Consider the following 27,031-nt stretch of genomic DNA (forward strand, 5'->3'; position numbering starts at 1 on the left):
TAAAGGATGCATATCGCTCTGTCCCACGTGCAGCTTTGGGACTCTCTGATCTCTGTCTGGTTCATCTTCTCCCGTCCTACAGGCAGAAATTAAAATCAACAAAGCCAGTTGTATGGACTGTAAGGAGATGGACTAATGAAGCAGAGCTGGAACTACAAGCCTCCTTTGGCTGCACTGATTGGAGTGTTTTTGAAGCTGCAGCTACAGACCTGGATGAGCTCACAGATACTGTTCCATCATACATCAGTTTCTGTGAGGATATGTGCATCCCTACTAGGACATTTTTATCATTCAACAATGATAAACCATGGTTCACAGGAAAACTCAGACAGCTTCGTCATGCTAAAGAGGAGGCTTACAGGGGTGGGGATAGAGTCTTGTATATCAGGCCAGGAACACACTGAATAGGGAAATCAGAGTGGCTAAAAGAAGCTACTCTGAGAAGCTGAAAAACAAGTTTTCAGCTAACGACCCTGCATCAGTGTGGAGTGGCCTGAAACAACTTACTAATAACAGGACTCCTACCCCCAACCCTGTGGTGGACCAACAACTGGCTGATGACCTGAATGTGTTTTATTGCAGATTTGAAATGCCCAATTTCACACCCCACATGCACTCGGACCTTCATTTCACACAACCATTAACACATCCTGCAACCCCCCTCCTACTCCCTCCTGCTACACTACCTGCACTCAAGATCTGTGAGGACGATGTGTGCCGTGTCTTTCGGAAGCAAAGGTCAAGGAAGGCTCCAGGCCCAGATGGCATCTCACCAGCGTGCCTTCGTTCCTGTGCTAACCAACTGACCCCCATCTTCACTCAGATCTTCAATAGCTCACTGGAGAAGTGTGTAGTCCTATGCTGCTTCAAACGCTCCGTTATTATCCCCGTCCCTAAGAAACCTAAAATCACAGGACTTAATGACTACAGACATGTCGCCCTGACATCTGTGGTCATGAAGTCATTTGAGACACTGGTGTTGGCCCACCTGAAGGACTCCACTGGACCCTTTCTGGACCCCCTTCAATTTGCTTATCGAGCAAACAGGTCTGTGGATGATGCAGTCAACATGGGTTTGCATCATGTCCTGCAACATCTGGACAGACCGGGGACATACGTAAGGATCCTTTTTTCAGCTCGGCTTTCAACACAATCATACCAGATATACTCCGGACTAAGTTAAACCAACTCCCTGTTCCCACCTCTACCTGTCAGTGGATTACCAGCTTTCTGACGGACAGGCAGCAGCTTGTGAGGCAGGGAAGATTAACTTCCACCACCTGTACCATCAGCACTGGTGCCCCCCAGGGATGTGTGCTCTCCCCACTACTCTTCTCCCTGTACACCAATGACTGCACCGCCAAGGACCCCTCTGTCAAGCTCCTGAAGTTTGCAGACAACACCACTGTCATCGGCCTTATCCGAGATGATGATGAGTCTGCATATAGAAAGGAGGTTGTACGGCTGGCTTTCTGGTGCAGTCAAAACAACCTGGAGCTGAACACGCTCAAAACGGTGGAGATGATTGTGGACTTTAGGAGGAACACCCCATCATTGTCCCCCCTCACCATTCTAAACAGCACTGTGGCAGCAGTGGAGTCATTCAGGTTCCTGGGCACTACCATCTCACAGGACCTGAAGTGGGAGATACACATCGACTCCACTGTGAAAAAGGCCCAGCAGAGGTTGTACTTCCTTCGCCAGCTGAGGAAGTTCAACCTGCCACCAGTGCTGCTGAAACAGTTCTACTCAGCAGTCATTGAGTCTGTCCTCTGCACTTCAATAACTGTCTGGTTTGGTGCAGCTACGAAATCAGACATCAGAAGACTACAAAGGACAGTTTGGTCTGCTGCGAGGATTATTGGTTGCCCCCTGCCCCCCCTTCAAGAACTATACACTTCCAGAGTGAGGAAAAAGGCTGGTAAAATCACTCTGGACACCACTCACCCTGCCCACTACCTTTTTGAACTGTTGCCTTCTGGCCGGCGCTTCAGAGCTCAGGAACAGTTTTTTCCCTCAGCCCATCCATCTAATGAACAATTAAATTGCCCCATTGAGCAATAATGATGTGCAATACACAGTTTAATTTTAATTTATATTATCCAACATATCCACTTCTACCATTACTTACATTGCTCTGTACATAATATACTGTTTTTTTGTTCTTTATATACAGATTGTATTAGATTTGCACTACGTGTGTGTATGTGGGTATGTATGAAGGTGAGTGTAGGTACGTATATTTATAATTATTTATTTTGTGTTCTTTTTTGTTTTTAATTACCTATGTCTTGCTGCTGTTTTTGGTATTGTTTGTATTGTTGTAGACTGGAAGCTCCTGTCACCAAGACAAATTCCTTGTATGTGTAAGCATACTTGGCAATAAAGCTGATTCTGATTCTGATATATATAGTGGCAAGGAAAAAGTACAGTATGTGAACCCTTTGGAATTACCTGCATTTATGTATACATTTGCCATAAATATGGTTTGAACGTCATCTAAGTTATAATAATGAACAAACACAATCTGTTTGAACTATTAACACACAAATTATTGTTATTCTTGTACATATTGAATACATCATTCAAACTTTCACAGTGTAGTTTGGAAAATATATGTGAACTCCTAGGCTAATGATGTCATATAACTCTAATTAGAGAGTTGGCAAACCTGGAATCCTATTAATGAAACAAGATTGAAGGTGTGGGTTAGAGCTACTTTGACTTATAAAAAACATTCAAACATTTTAAGTTTGCCATTCACAAGAAACATATGCTGATGTGGACCATGCCTCAGAAAAGAGATCTCAGAAGACCTACGATCAAGAATTGTTGCTTTGCTGGTTACCAGGTTCTTGAAGAGCTTAGATATTCATTTGTCCACAGTTAGACAAATTGTCTATAATTAGAGAGAGTTGTGGTACTCTCCCTAGAAGTGGCCGTACAGCCAAGATTACTCAATGGGCACACCGCAGAATGCTCAATGAGGTAAAAAAGAAATCTAGAGTGACAGCTAAAGACTTGAAGGAATCATTGGAACTGGTTAACATGACTGTCTGTAAAATATTAAACATGGCTGTGTCCATGGTAGGACACCACGAAGGAAGACGCAGCTATCCAACAGAACCTGCACTCCTGAAGATACCAAAGACACCCTTGACACTCCACAAGGTTACTGGAAAAAAAAATTGTGAACTGATGAAACTAAGGTTGAGTTGTTTGAAAAGAACACCGTTGTGATTATGTTTTCATGAAAACATAATCACAACGGTGAAGTATGGTGGAGGGAGCATCATGATTTGGGGCTTCTTTGCCTACTTGACTATTGCTCTCAAGGTTTCTTCCTTGTTTACACACAAAAAAAAAGAAATAAGGAGACTCTTAAGGAGTCTTTCCTTGCATCTGTCACCTTTAGCTTGCTAACTAGAGGATTGTAAGGCACTGTTCTTTGCAAAACTGCTTTGGAGTATTTATTTTAAAAGGTTAAATTCAGGTTAATAAACAAGTTTTTTTCCTGTTCTGATTTTCTCCTCACTTTTTTCTCCTCTCGATCTATCTTCTCCACAGTTTAAAGGTCAAGCAAACCTCCATGTTTTTGAAGACTGGTGTGGTTCCTCAGTCGCTCAGCTCAGGAAGAACCTGCATTTTCCTCTTTACCCCCATGTGAGTATGAATTTACAGACAAATATACATGTTTGCCAGCAGCCATATCATCCTGTAGCACAAGACTGGTTGCCCACTGAAGCTAAGCATAGTTGAACCTGGTCAGTACATGGATGGGAGACCTTCTTGGGAAAACTAAGGTTCCTGCTGGAAGAGGTATTAGGGAGACCAGCAGGGGGTGCTCAACCTTTGGTCTGTGTGGGTCATAATGCCCCAGTACAGTGACAGGGTCTCTATACTGTAAAAAGTCACCTCCTTTTGGATGAGATGTTAAACCGAGGTCCTGACTCTCTGTGGTCATTAAAAATCCCAGGGCACTTCTTGTAAAGAGCAGGGTGTAACCCTGGTGTCCTAGCTAAATTCCCCCCATTTGCCTTTCTCAAACATGGCCTCCAAATAATCCCCATTGGCTGTATCACTCTACTCTTTCCTCTCCACCAATAGCTGGTGTGTGTTGAGCATACTGCTACACCATGGCTGCTGCCATATCATCCAGGTGGATGCTGCACACTGGTGGTGGTTGAGGAGTTCCCTGTATGTTGCTCACTCGACGTTGTGTTGAATGAAGCGACACTAGCAGACTTTCTTGAAGGCCTCGGTTACCTCTGCACCTCAGAATAGGCCAATGAGAATTTGGCAGACAGAATTTGCATGTCCCTCCCCCGGAAGGGAGGGACAAAAGGAGGGAATCATGCATCTGTTCATTCAGATTTCTTCTTCGGAACCGAGCGGTTGTGCGATCATTGAGCTGAGATCACTTCTGTTCCACTAACCTCTGTAGAGCATCTGCTGTTGGATCTATGGCGCATATCAGTGGCTTTCTCCTGCTCTGCATGGCAGTGCAGATTTGCCCCTGGGCGCTTCAACAGCGCTTCTAAAAGAGAGTATCTTCCCTAAAAGAGTTTATTTCTCTAAAAGAGCAAACACACAGTTGGCGTTGAATGTCCTTTTCAGGACACGTCTTTGTAAAGATGCCCTTCCGCCCCTGTGTAGTTCCTGGATGCAGTCGATTTCTCTCCGCCCCTGACGGTCATAGATGCTGCCTCGTGTGTCTGGACCGCGATCACAGTGAGGCGACGTTTGTGGATGGTTCATTTTCTCACTGCGAAAACTTAACCATGGCAATGTTGTGGTTGCGGCTTTCTTTCTTAAAGAGGAATGCCACTCCAGCTGCCCCCCGTGTCATTCCTTCTTCCCAAGGGATTGAGGACGATGTCGATGGAGGCAATTTGGGGATGGCAGCGCGCTGCCACTGTTCCAATGTGGGCCTCCCCTGCGGCTTCCAAACGCCAGGAAGCTCAGCCTCAACCTGGGCCCAGCTCTCAGCGTTGAGCGCCCCACAGGAAGCGCACACCCTTGTCTCTCAAACGTTCTTGAGGACCCGGAAGGCTCCCAAGCGTTCCTGAGACGGATGACCCAGGGAACGAGACGTTTGCTCCAGAGCTGGTAAGCAGGACCATCTGGCCCGCAAATGCCGTTCTCATGGCAACCTGGTGCTACACTCCGGCAGTCCCGGCATCCCGGATGCGGACCCCCCACCTCCGGACACACGACTGCTGTCCCCCGTCCAGTCGGTTCTGACGAGTCTAGAGGATGCCTACACGGGACCTCCTCCTCAGTTACTAACCCGCCCTCTGCTGGGTGCGCGGAGCGAGGTAAGTGCTTCGAGCCTTCTCTCAGCACCAAAAACTCGGGATGCGATTTTGCCTCCGCTACGAAGCCTCGCCAGGTACGTCAAAAGCGGTTGTCCTCCTAGTGCCCCTCGCACGGAGCTTGGACGCATTGCTTTCACTTCCCCACCCATTGCGCTGGCTGGCCAGGACCATCCGACTCCGCTACGCGATTAAGTTTGCCAGGCCCCAGCCCACTTTCACCGGTGTCCACTTTACATCGGTGCACGGCGAAGACGCCAACACCCTATGTGCGGAGATCGCGGCCCTTTTACTCAAAGATGCGATAGAGCCTGTCCCTCCAGCTGAGATGAAGAAGGGTTTCTACAGCCCTTACTTCATCGTACCCAAGAAATGCGGCAGCTTACGACCGATCTTGGACTTGCGAGTTTTCAACCGCACCTTGCACAAACTCTCATTCAAAATGCTCACGCAAAGACACATTCTAACTTGCATCCGGCATCAAGATTGGTTTGCAGCAGTAGACCACGATCCATCGTGTTGGATCTAAGAGTAAATCTGGGCAACGGGTAATGATAGTAAGACTGCAGAGGCTGGTGGTGAGAGATGAGATTGTGCGGATTGCGAAAGAAGAAAGGGTACTAGAGGTTCGCGGAATGAAACTTCGCTTATTTCCAGATATCTCGACGGAGATGGCTAAAATACGAGCGAGTTTTCGGGACGTGAGGAAGAAACTATGGAGTGCGGGAGTTAAGCATGGCATAGTTCACCCTGCCACCTTGATTCTGACTTTCAAAGGAGATACGAAAAAGTTTCCCAACCATCTAGCTGCAGAGACATATCTAAAGACGGTCATAGAGCCTGAGTTGGAAAAACAAGACAAGGAAGAGGCTCGATAAGAGGTAGCAGGAAGAATTTTGTGAGACTGTAGAACGGAATATTTCATAATAACTACCGTAATTTCCGGACTATAAGCCGCAACTTTTTTCCCACGCTTTGAAAGTCGCGGCTTATACAATGACGCGGCTAATATATGGATTTTTCCGCTTTCAAATTTTATATATATATATATATATATATATATATATATATATATATATATATATAAAAAACATTCTGTGACGTGCTCAGTTTTTTGGCGGCGTGAAGCTTTCATTAGACCAATGAAATTGCCGAACGGGTTAAGGTCAAACAACTTGTTTTGTTTACTGTTTAGATTAAATCGAGCGCGCTCAAACTTCCCATCATTCTGATTACGGTAGTAATGTTGTCACCCTCACCATGGCAAAGACATGGAGAAACGCATATGATGCAGCTTTCAAGTTGAAGGCGAGTGATCTGTCTGTTGGAAAAGGAAATAGAGCTGCTGCACGGGAGCTTGGTCTTAATGAGTCGATGATAAGACGTTGGAAACAGCAGCGTGAGGAATTGACTCAGTGCAAAAAGACAACTAAAGCTGAGGCAATTCTGAGGCTATTCAACTCCGACACCGAAGGAGATGACTTCAGTGGTTTCAGTGCACAGGACGAGGAAGATAGTGACCAATGACTTTCTTGGTAGGCTACTGTTTACTGCAAATGTTTTATTACAAGCCGTGTGTGGCAGCGGTGCAGCGTCCGAGAGAGAAAGCTGTAAGAGCTTACACCTGCGCTAAATTATGTCTAACACCGGTGTCTAATTTCAAGTGCCCTGCTTCACGTGTCCTTCTTGGGAAAACTGTCACACGGGCACCAGTGTGACAGTTTTCAGCAGGGCACTTGACGTTCCAGGTAAGGCTTTTAATGGCCACAGCAATGTTTACAATGAATTTTATAAAGTTTCTCAATTCTTCTATGCGCCAACACTAGACTGACGTGTGTCACTCTCTCAGCTCTGTGGCTGCTGCCTTTTTATGCTGCTCTCCCCATGCTTACTGAAATTAGACACCGGTGTTAGACATCATTTAGCTCAGGTGTAAGCGCCCTTAAGGGTACAGCTTTTCTCTCCCGGACGGGCGCTTGACCATGCCCCTGCTGCCGCACCGTGTTTCGTTAAAGCCTATTTATTTTTGTTACAAGCCGTGTTTCGTTAAAGCCTGTGTAAAGTTCATTTGTTTCAATGTACCGGTAGGCACCTGCGGCTTATAGACAGGTGCGGCTTATTTATGTTCAAAATCATATTTTGTTTAAAAATCAGTGGGTGCGGCTTATATTCAGGTGCGCTCAATAGTCCGGAAATTACGGTAAATGATTATAAGTTTGTTTATGTGTTCGTTTCAGCAGAGTAATGTGAATATAATTTATGTTTATGTCAGGAGATGGCGTTGCTGCCAATTAGTTTTGCTCATAAATGTTGACAAGTGGGGTGTGTATAAGTGTGGGTGTGTATGTTTGTATGTGGTTTTGTTTGTATGTTTTTCTGTTAGATGTTATTTTTTGTTGTTGTACAGCTCTACTATTGACAGATGTTCAATCAGATACAACGGTTATGGTAAAAGATGGATTAAATATTAAAGGGTTACGCATAGCACATTTAAATGTCTGTAGTCTGAGAAATAAGATTCAGGATATTTCAGAAACACTAATAAATAATAATCTGCATATTCTGGCAATATCAGAAACTCATTTAGATACAAATATAGACAATTCATTATTGCATATAAATAGGTACAATCTGTATAGATATGATAGAAATGCATATGGTGGTGGGGTTGCAATTTACGTTCAAAATCAAATACCTGCAAAAATTAGAAATGATTTTAGTTGTGTGGGTGTAGAAGCTTTGTGGTTACAAGTACAGTTACCACATCTTCGGCCTGTTCTAATCGGTGTTTGTTATCGACCACCTAATGTACCCATAGTTTATTTAGATAAGATTTGTACTATGTTAGACAAAGTTTGTGATACAAAATATGAAATATATATTTTAGGAGATCTGAATATTGATTGGCATTTGAAAAACTGTTCGTTAAAAAATAAGTTGCTTTCATTAGCAGAGATCTGTAATTTATCACAAGTTGTTAAAAAATCAACTAGAGTTTCTTATAGATCTGATGGCACAAAAATAGCTACATGTATTGATCTAATTTTTACAAATGCCGCAGACTTATGTTCAAAAGCATTTTCTAGGCCTGTAGGCTTTAGTGATCATAATTTAGATTCAATTAATAGGAAAACTAAGGTTCCCAAATCAGGGCAGAAAATGATTGTTAAAAGGATATTTAAACATTTTAATGAAAATGAATATTGTGAAGAAGTTAGAAATGTTGATTGGTTAAAGATATTAGTTGAGGATGATCCTAATAGAGCCTTAGAGGCTTTTACTAGTTCAATAATGCCAATCATGGATAAATATGCGCCATTGACACGAATTACTGTGAGAACTATTGCTGCTCCTTGGGTAGATTTAGAACTTAAGGATCACATTAAGCTGAGAAATGAATTAAAGACTGAAGCTATCACATCAGGAAACAGTATCCTGTGGAATAAGTATAGGAAATTAAGAAATTTTGTTACTAAATTAAACAGAACAAAAAAAAGAAATTATTATGAAAATAAGATCAAATAGGCAAAATCTGATAGTAATAAAATCTGGAGTATGCTTAATACAATAATGGGAAGAAAAACTAAAATAGTGCCATCTTTTATTGAAGTTGCCGGATCCTTTTTGACTAAACCCAGTGATATTGCAAATCATTTAAGTTCTTATTTCAAGAATAAAGTTTCAACTTTAAGACAAGGTATGAATCTGAAACAAAAAAGTTATTTAAATAATAGAACAATATGTAATAAAATAATGGGAAATAAAACATGCAAATTTGACTTTGAAAGAGTAAGTACTACTACTGTTGAGAATTTATTAAAAGTAATTAAAGAGAAACCATCAGGTGCTGATAACCTTGATGCAAAATTATTGAAATTAGTAGCTGATGTAATTGCTAGGCCTATAAGTTATATAATAAATCTAAGTTTAGAGAAAGGTATTTGTCCTACTAGTTGGAAAGTAGCTAAAATTATGCCACTTATAAAGAATAATAAAGAACCACTGTCGGGAAAAAATAGTAGACCTATTAGTATTTTATCTATTCTGAGTAAGATTACGGAAAGAATTGTTTTTGATCAAATCAGTTTGTATTTTAGTATAAATAATTTAAATTCTGTTTATCAGCATGCATATAGGAAGGAACATTCTACAACAACAGCTTTGGCTCAGATAACTGAGGACTGGATAAAAGATATTGAAAATAAAAAGATTGTTGGAACAGTATTGTTAGATCTGAGTGCTGCTTTTGATGTACTTGATCATGAAATTTTGTTGGAAAAGTTAATTTGTTATGGTTTTGAAAAATCTGCTATTGAATGGATTAATAGTTCCCTTATCGAGAGGTCTCTCCTATTGCGTAAGTAGCTTACGCTATGGGAAAACTCCGTTTCTCGAGAAATATTGAAGTCTTTATGTAAAACGCATTGCAGCTGCACGGCAGACAGTGATGGCCGAAGCAGCTCGGTCATTGGCTGTGCTGCGGCAACTGCTTCGAACCAATGACGGGCGATTTAGAACAGCGCCACCAATGGGGCGCGCCCCCTTTCAGCGCTCATAGCCTGCTGAAATTAGCATATGAGGGCTATATAATGAGCATCCCGTCATTCCGGTTCTTTAGATTTAATCTCCTTCAGCGAAGACCTTCTCTTCGCTGGATCCTCCGGATTATTGGAGTCTTTCGCCGCCGTTGACACGCATACAGCGGGACTGCTGAGAGGACGCCGGCACCTTCAGCCGCCTTCAAAGCCTTCTGCTACGCCATCCGGCGCGCGTCGCATATCCTTTTTCTTCTGCAAGCGTTAAGCCCCGGCGCTTTTTAGAATTAAAGAGTGATTTTCAAAGCGTTGTTGTAAATGCCTTCAGCCTGCGCCTCGTGCAGAGACCCTCTTCACAGCGGAGATCGACCGTCCTCTGCACTGCGCTGCCTGGGTCTGGACCATGCAGAAGCTGCACTCATTCAGGGCGGATGTCCTGAATGCGACTCCTTGGGCCTCGCCGGTATGCGCTTCGCTTTGCCGATTTCACCGCAAGCGAGCCAGCTGCCCCGATGCTGCCACCTCTGTTCGAGCAGCGCAAGAAAAGCGCCGCTCACAGAGGCTGCCAGAACACCCGGTGATGTCACGCCGGCTCAGTCCCGCGTGCATCGCCGCTACTAAATGTCTCCCGCAGCCGGTCCATTTCACGAGGCGGGCCTGCACCCCTCCAACAGCGGTGGGTCTCGTCTCGTTCGGCGATCGGGGGCGACGATCGAAAGGATGACAGCCTCTCTCTTGGCGCTGCATCTGGCGACTGGCGGGCTCGTTCGACCCAGCGCCATCTACAAAGCGGACACGGCGGGCACCGGTATGGACTTCGGAGATCGTCCGTATCCTGTCCAAGGCCGTGGAAGACCTCGGGCTCGACTGGTCTTCTCGGAAGAACCCACCCGCAGCCGGCTGGGCGAGTGGTTCCTGCAGAGCGCCGGCAGGCCCCGACAGAGACCCTCTCCTTTCTTCCCTGAGGTGCACGACGAGCTCACAAAGTCGTGGAAAGCCCGCTTTCGGCTCGCCTAAAGCCTTCTTTCTCTTCCTCGCTCTCCTCAGTGGGCGGCGCAAGAGAAAGAGGCTACGAGGCAACTCCGCCCCTAGAGGAGACTGTGGCCAACCATCTATGCCCACCCTCCACCGCTGGATGGAAGACCAGAGCTTCTCACCCATCGAAGCCGTGCAGAACCACATCAGCTCTCACCGGTCGGCGCATACGCCGCCGCCCGGTCAAGCTGCGTCAGCGCTGCATTCGATGGCGGTTCTACAAGTGTTTCAAGCCAAACTTCTCCGTTCTATGGGCGAGTCTGGACCTGAACCTGATGCTTTTAAGGACCTGCGCACCGCTACGGGCGTAGCTTGCGAGCCACAAAAGCCACCGCCCAATCCATTGGCGGGCCATGGCTAACTTGGTAGATCCCTGAGCGCCACCTGTGGCTAACGCTAACGGAGATGAAGGACGCGGATAAAGCACCCTTCCTTGACACGCCTGTCACTCCGAGCGGCCTGTTCGGATCTACGGTGAGAGATTTCACGGAGCGCTTCACTGCGGCACGAAAAGATTCGTAAGCTATGCATCACTTCCTGCCTAAGCGCTCCAGCTCATCTCAAAAACCGCCCCAGCAGCAGCAGCGAGCCAGGGCAGAGCCACCCGTCTCTCAGCCTAAGAGCAGACCGGAGAAGGACGCTCGACGCCGCTCGCGTTCCGCTGGCCAAAGAAAGCCGCAGGAGTAACGAGGCCCTCGACCCAGAATCACCCTGAATTCGGAGCCTCGTAAGTCTTCCTAGCAGCAGGAAGGAAAAGAGGAAGTACGTGTCTCGCAGATGCCGGACTGCTTCCTCTCAAACATTCAAAACATTACCCAGTCCCCTTACAGGCGGCTGGAAATGTCTATACAGCAGTCAATGGGCCAGTCATAAAACTTCGCTCACCTGCAATCAAACGCCGTTTTACGGCGACACACAGAAATCACCAAAAGAGTCATTTTCTGCCTGTGTCACTAGGGGTTCACATGTCCACACTAAAGTGCGCATTCCCACATATCAATACTGTCCAAACAGTGCCAAACACCTCCCCAGCTCAGGCTGGATGTCCCAAACATGTACAGTGAGGAAAATAAGTATTTGAACACCATGCTATTTTGCAAGTTCTCCAACTTAGAAATCATGGAGGGGTCTGAAATTGTCATCATAGGTGCATGTCCACTGTGACAGACATAATCTAAAAAAAAAATCCAGAAATCACAATGTATGATTTTTTAACTATTTATTTGTATGATACAGCTGCAAATAAGTATTTGAACACCTGAGAAAATCAATGTTAATATTTGGTACAGTAGCCTTTGTTTGCAATTACAGAGGTCAAACGTTTCCTGTAGTTTTTCACCAGGTTTGCACACACTGCAGGAGGGATTTTGGCCCACTCCTCCACACAGATCTTCTCTAGATCAGTCAGGTTTCTGGGCTGTCAGCTGAGAAACACGGAGTTTGAGCTCCCTCCAAAGATTCTCTATTGGGTTTAGGTCTGGAGACTGGCTAGGCCACGCCAGAACCTTGATATGCTTCTTACAGAGCCACTCCTTGGTTATCCTGGCTGTGTGCTTCGGGTCATTGTCATGTTGGAAGACCCAGCCTCGACCCATCTTCAATGCTCTAACTGAGGGAAGGAGGTTGTTCCCCAAAATCTCGCAATACATGGCCCCGGTCATCCTCTCCTTAATACAGTGCAGTCAGCCCTGTCCCATGAGCAGAAAAACACCCCCAAAGCATGATGCTACCACCCCCATGCTTCACAGTATGGATGGTGTTCTTGGGATGGTACTCATCATTCTTCTTCCTCCAAACACGGTTAGTGGAATTATGACCAAAAAGTTCTATTTTGGTCTCATCTGACCACATGACTTTCTCCCATGACTCCTCTGGATCATCCAAATGGTCATTGGCAAACTTAAGACGGGCCTTGACATGTGCTGGTTTAAGCAGGGGAACCTTCCGTGCCATGCATGATTTCAAACCATGGCGTCTTAGTGTATTACCAACAGTAACCTTGGAAGCGGTGGTCCCAGCTCTTTTCAGGTCATTGACCAGCTCCTCCCGTGTAGTTCTGGGCTGATTTCTCACCTTTCTTAGGATCATTGAGACCCCACGAGGTGAGATCTTGCATGGAGCCCCAGTCCGAGGGAGATTGACAGTCATGTTTAGCTTCTTCCATTTTCTAATGATTGCTCCAACAGTGGACCTTTTTTCACCAAGCTGCTTGGCAATTTCCCGTAGCCCTTTCCAGCCTTGTGGAGGTGTACTATTTTGTCTCTAGTGTCTTTGGACAGCTCTTTGGTCTTGGCCATGTTAGTAGTTGGATTCTTACTGATTGTATGGGGTGGACAGGTGTCTTTATGCAGCTAACGACCTCAAACAGGTGCATCTAATTTAGGATAATAAATGGCGTGGAGGTGGACATTTTAAAGGCAGACTAACAGGTCTTTGAGGGTCAGAATTCTAGCTGATAGACAGGTGTTCAAATACTTATTTGCAGCTGTATCATACAAATAAATAGTTAAAAAATCATACATTGTGATTTCTGGATTTTTTTTTTTAGATTATGTCTCTCACAGTGGACATGCACCTATGATGACAATTTCAGACCCCTCCATGATTTCCAAGTGGGAGAACTTGCAAAATAGCAGAGTGTTCAAATACTTATTTTCCTCACTGTAGATCGTGTACCTATTGTCATGTATGCACCGCTACACACAAGCACTGTTCCCAAAGTTATAAACACTTCCCCAGTAAAAACGGGAAGTGCTATAAGTGTAGCGCGTGTGCCTGCTGCATTGCACGCACCCCTACACACAGTTTCAAACAGCTATGCCGCAAACATCACAGATGTAATGCGCGAGCTAAGAAACTCCCCGCTAAATGCGGAAAGCTTTATGAACGTGGCACGCGTGCCCATAATGATGAATGCACCCCCACTTCAAAACACTGTTCATACAGTTTCAAGCACTCATGCTGTCGGCATTTCGGAAATAGTGCATGTGCCTGTACTCTCACATGCACCTCTGCACTCGGCACTCAATACAGCTGCTCAGCGCGCACCTGCGCCTCTGAGAGCTGTAGATTCTGTGTTAGCACAAAGCGATTTGCCGGCGGGGCCCATACGTCACTACGACACACCCCCAGCCGGCATTCAGCCCATATCTGTCGCGAGCAGAAGCCTGGGAAAAAATCCCGACATGCCGAAATGGGTTTTGAACATAATAAAACATGGATACTCATTTCAATTCGGCTCGCAGACCACCCGCTTTTCAGCGGTGGTCGAGACGAAAGTGAGGAAAGATGTGTCACATGTTCTACGCACCGAGGTGCTCAAACTGATAGAGAAGGGCTATAGAAACTGTTCCTCCCTCTTTGAGCAGGCGGGTTTCTACAGCCGCTATTTTCTCGTCCCGAAAAGGACGGTGGCCTTCAGCCCCATCCTGGATCTCAGACATCTGAACAAAGCGTTAATGATTCAGCTCGTTCAGAATGTTAACAACCAAACATATCCTCGCGCAAGTTACGCCCGGGGATTGGTTTCTATCAGTGGATCTGAAAGATGCTTACTTTCACATCCCGATAGCGCCTCATCACAGGCCTTTTCTGAGATTCAGCTTCGAGGGACAGTCATACCAGTACACAGTTCTACCATTCGGCCTATCATTGGCCCCCGTACATTCACGAAATGTATGGATGCAGCACTTTCCCCTGAGACAGCGGGAGTGCGGATACTGAATTACCTCGACGATTGGCTAATCATAGCATAATCAGAGGTTCAGTTAATGACACACAGATCTTGGACTATCAGCCATTTACAATGCCTGGGTCTGAGAATAAATTTTGCAAAGAGCGTGCTATCCCCAGCCAGAATATTTCTTTTCTGGGAATAGTGCTAGACTCAGTGCAGATGACAGCGCGCCTCTCATCAGAGCGCGCTCTCTATTCGGCGCCTTGCAACATCGTTCAAAGCGGTAGCGCCGCCCCGTCAAGCGATTTCAAAGAATGCTCGGCCTCATGGCCTCGGCATCAGCTGTACTCCAGCTAGGATTGTTGCACATGCGTCCTCTCCAGCGCTGGCTCAAGAGCGGCGTCCCTCTCACGCGTGGCGCTCAGGCCACTTTTTGATCAGAGCGAATCACGGCAGTATAAAACCCCTGACGCCCTGGAAAGCCATAAAATGGTATCAAACCGGCGTGAGTCTGGGCGTGAATACGCGGAGAAAAATGATCACGACAGATGCCTCCAAAATAGGATGGGGGCCCTTTACGAGGGCAGGCCTGTTTCCGGTTTTTGGTCAAACCGGAAAAGCGCCTACATATAAACTGTCTGGAAATGAAGCGGTCGCCTTGGCTCTCAGAGCCCTGCGTCCGTACCTGCAAAACAAACACGTCCTGGTCCGAGCGGACAACATGACGGTAGTTTCAGTATATAAATCGCCAAGGTGGACTCAGGTCGAGCTCCCTGCACTCTATGGCCAGGGAGCTCATCCTATGGTCACAACACCACCTGCGCTCGCTAAGAGCAGCGCACGTGCCAGGCGTCCTGAACCAAGGAGCGGAAATGCTATCCAGAGACAAAGTTCTCCCAGGAGAATGGTCTCTCCACCCTCGGACGGTTCAGTGGTTATGGCGAACCTTTGGCGAGGCAGAGGTCGACCTCTTCGCCTCCAAGGAAAACGCAGCACTGCCCTCTCTTCTTCTCAAAAAGCACGGACGCTTCGCCCAAATCTGGCCGAGCAGCCCCTTGTATGCTTTTCCCCGATCACGATGCTGCCTCAGGTCATCAGTCGGATCAGGGAGGTGAAATGTGCAGTGCTCCTGGTAGCCCCACTCTGGAAAAACCAGGCGTGGTTTCCAGAGCTGGTACAGATGATGCAATCTGCCCCATGGCCGATTCTGCTGAGGCAAGACCTCCTCGGACAGGCCAGCGGGATGATTCTTCATCCCGCCCGATCTGTGGGCCCTCCATGCATGGCCCCTCAGCGGGTTCCCGAGAACCTCCCCAGTGGAGTTCTGAAAACCATTGCTGAGGCACGAGCCCCCTACGAGGCTTGTATGCCCAAAAGTGGAAAGTGTTCAGTGACTGGTGTGATACCAAGAGCTTGAACCCCAAAACGTGCAAGATACCGAGTGTACTTGCCTTTTGCAGGAGCTGCTGGAGGCGGGCCGCACACCCTCCATGCTCAAAGTCTATGTGGCTGCCATAGCAGCGTCACACAATCCTGATAAAGGACATTCATTGGGAAAGAACGATCTGATTGTTCGTTTCCTAAGAGGCGCTAGGAGGATGAACCCTCCTCGCCCACCTTCGATGCCGATCTGGGACCTGGCCACGGTCCTGGACGCACTCAAAGGTGCCCGTTCGAACCTCTCCGAGCCGTGCACCTCAAGCAGCTCTCGCTCAAAACCACGCTCTTGCTGGCTCTCGCTTCAGTTAAAAGAGTAGGCGACCTGCACGCGCTGTCATCAACGCTGCTTGCCTGGAATTTGGACCTAACGACTGCAGAGTTGTCCTTAGGCCAAAGCACGGGTACATTTCTAAGGTGCTCTCTACACCCTTCAGAGCACAGGTGATATCTCTGGCAGCGCTATCGTCTTCAGCAGACGAGGACGACGCAAACTTACTCTGCCCGGTCAGGGCGCTCAGAGTAGATTTGGAACGTTCTGCCCTGTTCAGACAGACGGAACAATTATTCGTATGCTTTGGCGGCCGAACTAAGGGTCTCGCTGTCTCAAAGCAACGACTATCGCGCTGGATAGTGGATGCTATAGCGCTAGCTTATGAGGCCAAGGGCCTTCAATGCCCCTTAGGCGTCAGAGCTCACTCTACGAGGAGCATGGCCTCCTCGTGGGCATGGTCGAGTGGGATACCCATTCAAGATATTTGTGCGGCGGCAGGCTGGGCCTCGCCTTCGACATTTATCAGATTTTATAACCTACAGGTCCCCTCACTACATTCCAACATTCTATCAGTCTGACTGTGGAATGAACTGCAGTATGTACATGCTGGGCATTATCTCCTCCCTTATAAGGTCCGTCTCTGACCGGCTTAGAGAGTTTATTATGCGTACCAGTACATAAAAACTCAGTACATAAGATATGTGTTTGTGTTTGTACAAGGAGCACCCCACCTTGTAGGTAAGGGTGCCCTGTCATACCCCACTAAATAGCTCGCCTCTGGCCGGCTCGTGGAACATCACTTTGCTTTAAGGCTCAGGCACCCGCCTCTGGCTTTATACAGCGAAGTCAGCACGCACGCCGTTTTACATGGGGTTCCCATAGCGTAAGCTACTTACGCAATAGGAGAGACCTCTCGATAAGGGAACGACTCGGTTACTAACGTAACCTCGGTTCCCTGAGAGAGGGAACGACTATTGCGTAAGCTGCCGTGCCTGTGCTTGGTCAGTCGCTTCAGTCGATTGAACCTAAAGAACCGGAATGACGGGATGCTCATTATATAGCCCTCATATGCTAATTTCAGCAGGCTATGAGCGCTGAAGCGGGCGCGCCCCATTGGTGGCGCGTTCTAAATCGCCCCGTCATTGGTTCGAGCAGTTGCCGCAGCACAGCCAATGACCGAGCTGCTTTGCTCATCACTGTCTGCTGTGCAGCTGCAATGCGTTTTACATAAAGACTTCAATATTTCTCGAGAAACGGAGTGTTCCCATAGCGTAAGCTACTTACGCAATAGTCGTTCCCTCTCTCAGGGAACCGAGGTTACGTTAGTAACCGAGTCGTTATCTTGCCAATAGGGAATTTACTGTAACATTTAATGGGAGTAATTCTGATATACAGACTCTTGAATGTGTGCCACAAGGGAGTTGCCTTGGGCCACTCTTATTCTCTATCTTTACAAATGATCTGCCTTTTGTTTTAGAGAATTCCACCATGGCTCTATATGCTGATGATTCTACAATTTATACATCCGCGCAAACCCTTGTTGAACTTAATTAAATTTTACAAGTTGAACTGAGACTAATTGAAAATTGGATTAGGGACAATAAAATGGTGATTAATGCAGAGAAAAGTAAATGTATGGTTCTAGGATCCAAGTATTTGTTAAAAGATCCGCTTGTGTTGAGTCTGACTGTGGGGGGTATTGTAATAGAACAGGTCACGGAGGTAAAGCTACTCAGTGTGACTGTTGACAATTTGTTAAATTGGAATAGTCATATAAATCAAATATTATTGAAAATGGGCAGGAGTCTGGCAGTTGTTAAGCATTGTAGAAAATTTATTCCAAATCGAGTGATGAAAATACTAGTAGAATCATTAGTTCTATCACATTTGGATTATTGTTCAATTATCTGTACAATTGAACAACAAGTACAACTGAAATGAATTTAAGAAAATTGCAAGTTGCTCAAAATAAAGCAGCTCGGGTAGTTTTAAGTTGCCCTTTCAGGACAAGTGTTAGAGACCTGAATACTAGGTTAGTTTGGCTAAGTGTAATTAGTAGAATTAATTATTGCATTGTTAACTTTGTTGGAAAATTATTGTTACAAAAATGCCAGAAATACTATATAGCAGACTGTCTTTTTTTAGTGCTGTGCATCAATATTCCACTCGTCAGTCAACAGAGAGTCGCTTTTTGTTACCTCCGTGTCGAACTAACCTTATACAAAAGACGGTGCTGTATAGAGCAATGGTGGTATGGAATTCTCTTCCGCAGTTTTTGATTTTGGGAATGAATGCAATGAATTTTCGTAAAAGATTAAGACTTTATTTATTTACATTTGAATAACTGTAATTATTTTATTTGTGTTGTTTTTTTTGATATGATGGTTGAAAAGAGGAAAAACATTGTGAAAATTATGAACCCTATAGTAGTAGGGCTGTAACTGTGTATTGTGATTTTTTTTTGTATTGTTATGTATGAATGTGTACACTCCTTTTTTGTCTATATAATGTATGGTTTTATGTTAAAAGAAAAAAAAAATTATGTGTTGAAGTCTATAGACCCCAGGAAGAATAGCTACTGTATTTGCGGCAGCTAATGGGGATCTTAATAAACTAAACTAAACTAAACTAAACTAAACTAAACTAAACTAAACTAAACTAGATTTGGTTGGTGCATTATTGGCTTAATGTTATATTTTTGGATTAAAAAAAGTTCTTACAGTTAGTAATTCGAGGGATTATATGCTTCCCATGAATTTTTTATTTGGAATTCTGATTAACTCAGGCCACTTACTAGCAGAAAGTTCTCCAACCACCATTCGTTTTTTATTATTTTTTAGGCAAGCCTGTTTTTTGAAGTTTATAGTCCAAGACTACATTCACACTGCAGCTGAATGTGGCCCAAATCTGATTTTCGGCTCAAATGTGATTTATTTATTTTTGGTTTGGTTTTTATTATAAAATTTTAAATGTAGCCCAAATCAGATACTGGTCTGAACAGTGACGCTTCTAAATCGACACATATGCGTATAATGCTCCTTGAGCATGTGCATATCAAGCTCTGGCATGGTCATCATTACAATATGAATAATGAATTAAATTGCATTTAAAAATATATCAAGCTGTTTTTTAAGTGGATAGGACACTTAATGCCTATGAATCTAATAATATGTCAACAAGTGATAGAGAAAGATAGTCTTGATATTATGAAGTATATTTAAATCAAGTCATTTGCCTTTGTATATTGGAATTTGATTATCATTAAAGCTCAAGAGTGATATATTATATTAGAGCGAAACACACCATAAAACTGAAGGACAGCAGGAAAAGGGCATAACATATACTATATGTAAGGTAAGAAGAGTTGTTTTCATTATTTCAGATTTACTTTGACTTGCTTGCATTCACATTTTAAAAAAGTTTGAGAAATGTTCTATTAAGTTCAGTTAGGAAACTCTACATAACGCAAGCCAATAGGTTTAGTTCCTGACATGCCTCTACATAAGCCAATCAGGCAATTACACCCTTCTGTAAAAACTTATATAAAAGCACTCACCTCTATGGCTTTAATTCAAGTTCAGCAGCCTCCATAGCTTTCACCCTCCTCCTCCCCAGCTCCACTTGTCTACATCTGCTTTAAGAAGGAAGGGTTAAGTGATTTTGTTCAGTAGCAGCAGCACGTCTCTTGCGGAAAAGCATAATTATCTTGCCGCATAATGACTTATGTCAAGCAGCAGCATCAGCATCTCTCTCTTGTCTAACAGCGGCAGGATATTGACAAATGTCAAGCAGCAGCAGCAGCAGCAGTGTGCGTAAAGCAGATCTAGACCACCAAGACCAAACCTACTCAATGTCATTTACATTAATAAAATTTTTTATTTACTACTGTGAGAATTGTCCTAACTGAAATATAGAAACTGTGTTTTTTGCACAAGTGACATGAGTAGAGCACTTTCATTTTCTTTCCTCAAAACAATATTTAATTTGTTAACTAAGAAAGATAAAAAATAAAGATTTTAAGCAATAACATGCCTTTGTACACCAGAAATCTAGTGCGCAAATGACGACTGTTTAGTTATATTGATGTAGAAATCACTTTAAATCTGACGTGGATGTTCACATTTAAGGCACATCGGGAAAAAATCAGATCTATATAAGATTTATTTCCACAGATGCTGTGCTAGCAGATTGCACAAAAAATGAAAAGCACATATATCCTCATTTTGTGAAAATCATGTACTGTATTTCTTTGTTTATCTCTCACTCTTGTCTCTCTCACAACAGTTAATTAAAAATCCAGGTAGATGAAACGACAACTGAATCTCTAGTTCCTTAAACAAGTCTAGAAACACGTCTAGACTGAGTTCATTAAATTATGATTTTTCTTTTCATGCCTCTCCAGATGAGAACTACTGTAAAGAAGTTGGCTGTCGCTCCCAAATGGAAGAACTATGGACTGAGGATATTTGGCTACGTTCTACCTTACAAAGATGGTAAATAATCTTCTGTAGAAGATTTTGTAGAATTTCTTAATCTGACTGTTTTTTTTTTTTGTGTATTTTTGTGGCCTTTTAGTAATTGAAAACATCCTACAAATGACCTACCAATAGCTGAAGCTGGTTTTCTCAAAACCACACACAGTTTGTCAAAGAAGTGTAACTGCTCGAACACACTGAGTGTTTATCGTTCTTGTTTGTCCAGGGGATTTCCAGTTTGCGGTGTCATCTGATGATAACTCAGAGTTCTGGTTGAGTTCAGATGAAAGTCCTCTCAATACTCGTCTACTGGCCTATGTGGGAAAGGTAAGCATGATTATGATTTTGAGTCCCTTATCAAGCTTCTTTTAGTTTTAACCCTTACAATGATATAAGTTGTTTACGAAGCTATGTTTTATATGTACCAGGAATAGTTGGCCTTATTTTTGCAATCTCACATGTCCCTTAGTCTTCTATTTAATTTGAATGGCTATACCACAAGTTCCCCTTCTGTCGCTTTCTCCACGTTGTGTCGGAGAAGCGACACTAGGGGTCTCTCTTGAGCGCCGATATTCACCTCTGATCTTATTGAAAAGGGCCAATGGGAGTTGGCAGTCGGTATTTGCATATCCCGGCCCCGGACATACGGGTATTTAAGCGGCGCAAATACGGGAGTTCATTCAGAAAATTTCTTCGAGCCGATGGTCTGTCTGCAGTTTGCTGCGAGTTACACGCCACTTAAGCGTTCCTGTTTTCCTCTGACGATCTGCATGCTGTTGGATCTTGACGGCGCACAACAGCGGCTTTCTCCTTCTCAGTGCACGGCGTGCACTGTTGCCGCTGAGCTTCGACAAGCGCGAACGCGTACACACACACACACACTGTGCATTAAAAGAGTTTTTACTGAAAAGAGTAATTTTCTCTAAAAGAGCAAACACAGCGGCGTTGAACGTCCTTTTAAGGACGCGTCTTTTTCAAGATGCCTTTCCGCCCCTGTGTCGTTCCTGGATGCGGTAGAGTGCTCTCTGCTTCAGACGGCCACAGGCGCTGTCTCGTGTGTTTGGGCTGCGTTCACACCGAGGCGGCGTTTGTGGATGGTTCATGTTCTCACTGCAAGAACATGACCATGACCACGTTGCAGTCGCGGCTCGCTTTCAACAGAAAGCAAGCCACCCCAGCTGCACCCCGCATTGCTCCTTCTTCCCACGGGATTAAGGACGGTGCGGTTGGTGCTGGGGGCGATTTGAGGCGGCAGCGGGTGCAGTTTCGCCGGGTAGCACCCCGCGAACCTCCCGTTCCCGACACGCTCGCTGGTCTTCGTCCACGCTTCGCGGCGATAGCGGCTCGCCTCACGGCCCGGCTGTCTATCCTCCGAGTCCGAAGCAGATGAGCTCGCCGCTGCATCGGAGAGTCGCGGTATCTGATGCTGAGGACTCCCCTGGACTGCCGCCGGGCCAGCAGGCCCAGGCTGAGGCCGGCAGCTCAGATGTCCGACATGCTTGCCGGGCCGCCTTGGCGTGGGGTTGGACTGGAACCCTCCATCCTCCCCACAGCCTTCTCGGTTGGATGATTGGTTCCTGGGGGCAGCGCGCCGTTCGCGGCCTCGCATCCCCCGGTCCCTTTCTTCCCGGAGGTGCATGATGAGCTGGCGTCTACGTGGAGAGCCCGCTCTCCGCTCGTCTAGGTGCCACCCGCTCCACTCTCTCCACCCTCGGCGGAGAGCGCCCGCGAGTACGACGCGATTCCCCAGGTTGATAGGGCAGTTGCGCACCATCTATGCCCCGGTAGCCCTACCTCCTGGCGGGGTCGCCCCGTACTCCCATCCAAGCCCTGTAGGACAACATCCTCGCGTAACGCGAAGGCCTACACTACGGCTGGACGCGCTACCTCCGCCCTGCATGCAATGGCTCTCCTGCAAGTCCACCAGGCCAAAGCTCTCAGAAACATGCACGGGGGTGGACCTGATCCTGATGTGCTGCAGGAACTGCGCTCAGCGACAGACCTCGCTCTGAGAGCGACGAAGGCCACAGCGCAGGCACTCAGACAGACGATGGCCACCCTAGTGGTCCAGGAACGCCATCTTTGGCTCAACCTGGTCGAGATGCGTGAGGCTGACAAAAACCGCTTCCTGGACGCACCTGTCTCCCAGATTGGCCTTTTCGGTGACACCGTCGAGGACTTCGCCCAACAGTTCTCCGCGGTGAAGAAGCAGACGGAGGCCATTTCAGCACATCATGCCCGCCGCCAGACCTGCCGCTCACGGGCCCTGCCCGTCTGCCCGCCGAGGCGTCCCCTCGCGAGGAACCAGCTCCTGCTCCGCCTCAACCCGGGCCCAGCTCTCAGCCCCAGCGTCGAGCACTCCGCAGGCGGCGCACGCCCCTGTCTCACGAACCCCCTCCAGGACCGGAAGGCTCCCAAGCGTTCCTGAGACAGCCGACCCAGAGCCGAAGGCGTTAGCTCCGGAGGTGGTAAGACCGCTCCGTCCCCGGTGGAAGGCCGGGAGGAGAATCCTTTGTTTTTTCATTTGCCACACCCCTGACGGGGCTGTGGTACCCACATTCTCAATAAAAGAGCTATTTCCTTTGCCTCTGGGTCACCTGGCCCGCAAATGCCGTTCTCGCGGCAATGTGCTTTCAGATCACAACAGTCCGGTACACCGGACGCGGCGATCCGCCTTCCGCCTGCCCACGACTGTCCCCGGCTGGCCGGTTCAGGCGAGTCCAGAGGGCGCCAACATCAGACCTCCTCCTCAGTCAAGAACCCGCCCCCTGCCGGTGCGCGAGCAAGGTAAGTGCTTTGAGTCTATTCTCAGCACCTCAGCCCCAGGCCGCAATGAAGCCGCCCGACGCTGCATTACCTGTTCCGCCCGCTCGCGAGGCCCCGCCGGTACGTCCAAAATACTCGTCCCTTTGGTGCCCCTAAGCGCAGAGCTGGGAAGCGTGGCTTTCGCTTCCCAACGCATCACGCTGGCTGCACCAGACCATTCGACTTCGATTACGCCAATTCAGTTTGCCCGGCTCCGCCCCACTTCAGGAGCGTCCGCTTTCCGCAGTACACGGCGAGCACGCCAGTTCCCTGCGCACAGAAATTGCGACCCTCTTAGCCAAGAGCGGCGGTAGAGCCCGTCCCTCCAACCGAAATGAGGAAGGGTTTCTACAGCCCTTACTTCATTGTACCCAAGAAAGGCGGCGGCTTACGACCAATCCTGGACTTGCAAGTTTTCAATCGGGCCTTGTTAAAACTCCCGTTCAAAATGCTTACGCAGAGAAATATTCTGGCTGGCGTTCAGCATCTAGATTGGTTCGCAGCGGTGGACCTGAAGGACGCGTACTTCCACGTCTCAATTTTGCCACGACACCGACCCTTCCTACGGTTCGCGTTCAACGGCCAGGCGTTTCAGTACAAAGTCCTCCCCTTCGGCCTGTCTCTGTCCCCTCGCGTCTTCACGAAAGTCGCAGAGGCGGCCCTTGCCCCGCTACGAGTAGCCGGCATCCGCATTCTCAACTACCTCGATGGCTGGCTCATCCTAGCACACTCTCGAGAGTTACTATGCACACACAGAGACCAGGTGCTCCGGCACCTCAGCCGCTTGGGGCTTCAGGTCAACTGGGAAAAGAGCAAGCTCACTCCGGTTCAGAGCATCTCTTTTCTCGGGTTGGGGTTAGACTCAGTCTCAATGACAGCACGTCTCACGAGCGAGCGTGCTCAGTCAGCGCTGGACTGCCTCGCTTCCTTCAAGCCAGGCACAGTGGTCCCTCTAAAACTTTTCCAGAGGCTCCTGGCGTCCTCCGCGGCAGTCGCGCCGCTGGGGTTGATGCATATCAGACCACTCCAGCACTGGCTCCAGACTCGAGTCCCGAGACAAGCATGGCACCGCGGCACGCATCGGGTAAGGATCACCCCCGCCTGCCTCAAAACACTCCGACCCTGGACAGACCTCTGCTTTTTACGGGCAGGAGTGCCCCTGCAGCAGGTGTCCCGACGCGTCCTGGTCACAACCGATGCCTCCCGGTTCGGGTGGGGTGCCGTGTGCAGCGGGCACGCAGCAGCGGGCCGTTGGAAAGGGGCCCCGCTGCGTTGGCACATCAATTGCCTGGAGTTGCTGACCGTCCTTCTTGCTCTCAGGAAGTTCCTCCCGTTAGTTCGGGACAAACATGTCCTCGTGAGATCGGACAGCACCACGGTGGTGGCGTACATAAATTGCCAAGGCGGCGTACGCTCCCGCCACATGTCACAACTCGCCCACCGTCTCCTCCTATGGAGCCAGCAGCGACTCAAGTCGCTGCGTGCCACTCACATCCCCGGCAAGCTCAACGTCGTAGCGGACGCGTTATCACAACAACGCCTGCCTGGCGGGGAGTGGAGGCTTCACCCCAGTCTGTCCAGCTGATTTGGGAACGGTTTGGCAAGGCCCAGGTAGACCTGTTCAGCGCCCAGGAAACCTCCCACTGCCCGCTCTGGTGCGCCCTAACAGAGGCTCCCCTCGGGACAGACGCGCTGGCACACAGCTGGCCCTCGGGGCTGCGCAAGTACGCATTTCCCCCAGTGAACCTTCTTGCACCGGTGCTGTGCAAGGTCAGGGAGGACGAGGAGCAAGTCACGTTGGTGGCCCCCTACTGGCCCACTCGGACTTGGTTCTCGGAACTCAGGCTCCTCGCGACAGCTCCTCCCTGGCGAATTCCCCTGAGAAAGGACCTCCTCTCTCAGGGACGGGGCACGCTCTGGCACCCACGCCCAGACCTCTGGAACCTCCACGTTTGGTCCCTGGACGGGATGCGGAAGAGCTAGCCGGCTTACCGGCGACCGTTGTGAATACCATCAACCAAGCCAGAGCCCCCTGTACCAGGCACCTTTACGCCCTAAAGTGGTGCTTGTTCGCAGATTGGTGTTCTTCCCGAGCCGAAGACCCGCAGAGATGCTGCGATTAGGTCAGTGCTTCTGTTCCTACAGGAGAGGCTGGACAGGAGGCTGTCCCCGTCCACCCTCAAGGTGTATGTTGCCGCTATCGCTGCCCACCACGATCCTGTAGGCGGCAAGTCTTTGGGTAAGCACGACCTGATCCTCAGGTTCCTGAGAGCGCCGGAGGTTGAATCCCTCCCGGCCAGGTCTAGTTCCCTCCTGGGATCTCTCGGTAGTCTTGGCAGGACTCCAGAGACCTCCCTTCGAGCCGCTCGAATCAGTTGGACTCAGGGCCCTCTCTCTTAAGACGGCCCTGCTGATCGCCTTCGCCTCCATTAAGAGAGTCGGGGAACCTGCAAGCGTTCTCTGTCAGCGACACTTGCCTGGAGTTCGGTCCGGCAGATACGTCTGTGATCCTAAGACCGCGACCGGGCTATGTGCCCAAGGTTCCTACCACACCATTCCGAGATCAGGTAGTGAACCTGCAAGCGCTGCCCGGGAGGAGGCAGACCCAGCCCTTTCGTTGCTGTGTCCAGTCGCGCGCCCTGCGCATTTACCTGGACCGCACACAGAGCACCAGGCGCTCTGAGCAGCTCTTTATCTGCTTTGGGGATGGCAGAAAGGGAATGCCGTCTCCAAACAGAGGCTCGCCCACTGGGTTGTCGATGCCATCACACTGGCTTATCACACCCAGGCCGTGCCCCTACCCTTACGGGTCCGAGCTCACTCAACAAGGGGTGTTGCGTCCTCATGGGCACTGGCCAAGGGCACCTCCCTAGCAGACATCTGTAGAGCAGCGGGTTGGGCAACACCCAACACCTTCGCGAGGTTTTACAACCTCCGCGTTGAGTCAGTTAGCGTCTCGTGTTTTCTCAGGTCCGAGCCCGTGAGAACTTCGGTAACACGTGGACCGACCGGCCGGGTGGATACGCTTGCGCTCAGCGCCCTTTTCCTGGCGTCAAGGTAAAGTAGTCGCCTTCTTCCCAGGAGCCCCACTCGAGTCGGGCCCCTGGTCGATTCCTCCCCAGCCCTCGGGTCCGCGGTTCAGCGGAGGAACTTCGCCGACCCAAGCCACTGCGGGTACCCTGATGGCCACCCCGTACTGGTATAGGGGCTCCACAGGTAAAATAAGAAGGCCTCCTGTTCGGACTCCCCTGTGTGTAATTCCACGGTTTTGTCCCCTTACTGGCGGACCCCGTGTCTCCCTTAGGCAGTTACAGCTGCCTCGGTCGCCGTGCTGTAGCAACTCCCCCTTTCAAGGCTAGATCTACCACCGCACCATACTTTCCACACGAGCCCTAAGGCGGCCGTGTGGCGTGTCTACCACTTTTCCTCCCCAAGAAAAAGGGCAGGTGTGGTCTCCGCGGGGTCTGGGTAAGACCCCT

The 27,031-nt window shown here is 48.0% G+C and overlaps 1 protein-coding gene across 1 annotated transcript in view; it reads left to right on the top strand.

The window, feature by feature from the left end:
- LOC127640162 (N-acetyl-beta-glucosaminyl-glycoprotein 4-beta-N-acetylgalactosaminyltransferase 1-like) overlaps positions 1–27,031 on the top strand; it is a 251,321-nt gene that overhangs the window by 138,791 nt on the left and 85,499 nt on the right. Inside the window, exons 4-6 of the mRNA XM_052122584.1 lie at positions 3,568–3,663; positions 20,675–20,765; positions 20,974–21,074. Coding sequence (XP_051978544.1) covers positions 3,568–3,663; positions 20,675–20,765; positions 20,974–21,074 — 288 coding nt within the window. The remainder of the gene's footprint in view (positions 1–3,567; positions 3,664–20,674; positions 20,766–20,973; positions 21,075–27,031) is intronic.

The sequence above is a fragment of the Xyrauchen texanus genome, chromosome 49, assembly GCF_025860055.1.
Source record: "Xyrauchen texanus isolate HMW12.3.18 chromosome 49, RBS_HiC_50CHRs, whole genome shotgun sequence".
NCBI classification, from domain to species: Eukaryota; Metazoa; Chordata; class Actinopteri; order Cypriniformes; family Catostomidae; genus Xyrauchen; species Xyrauchen texanus.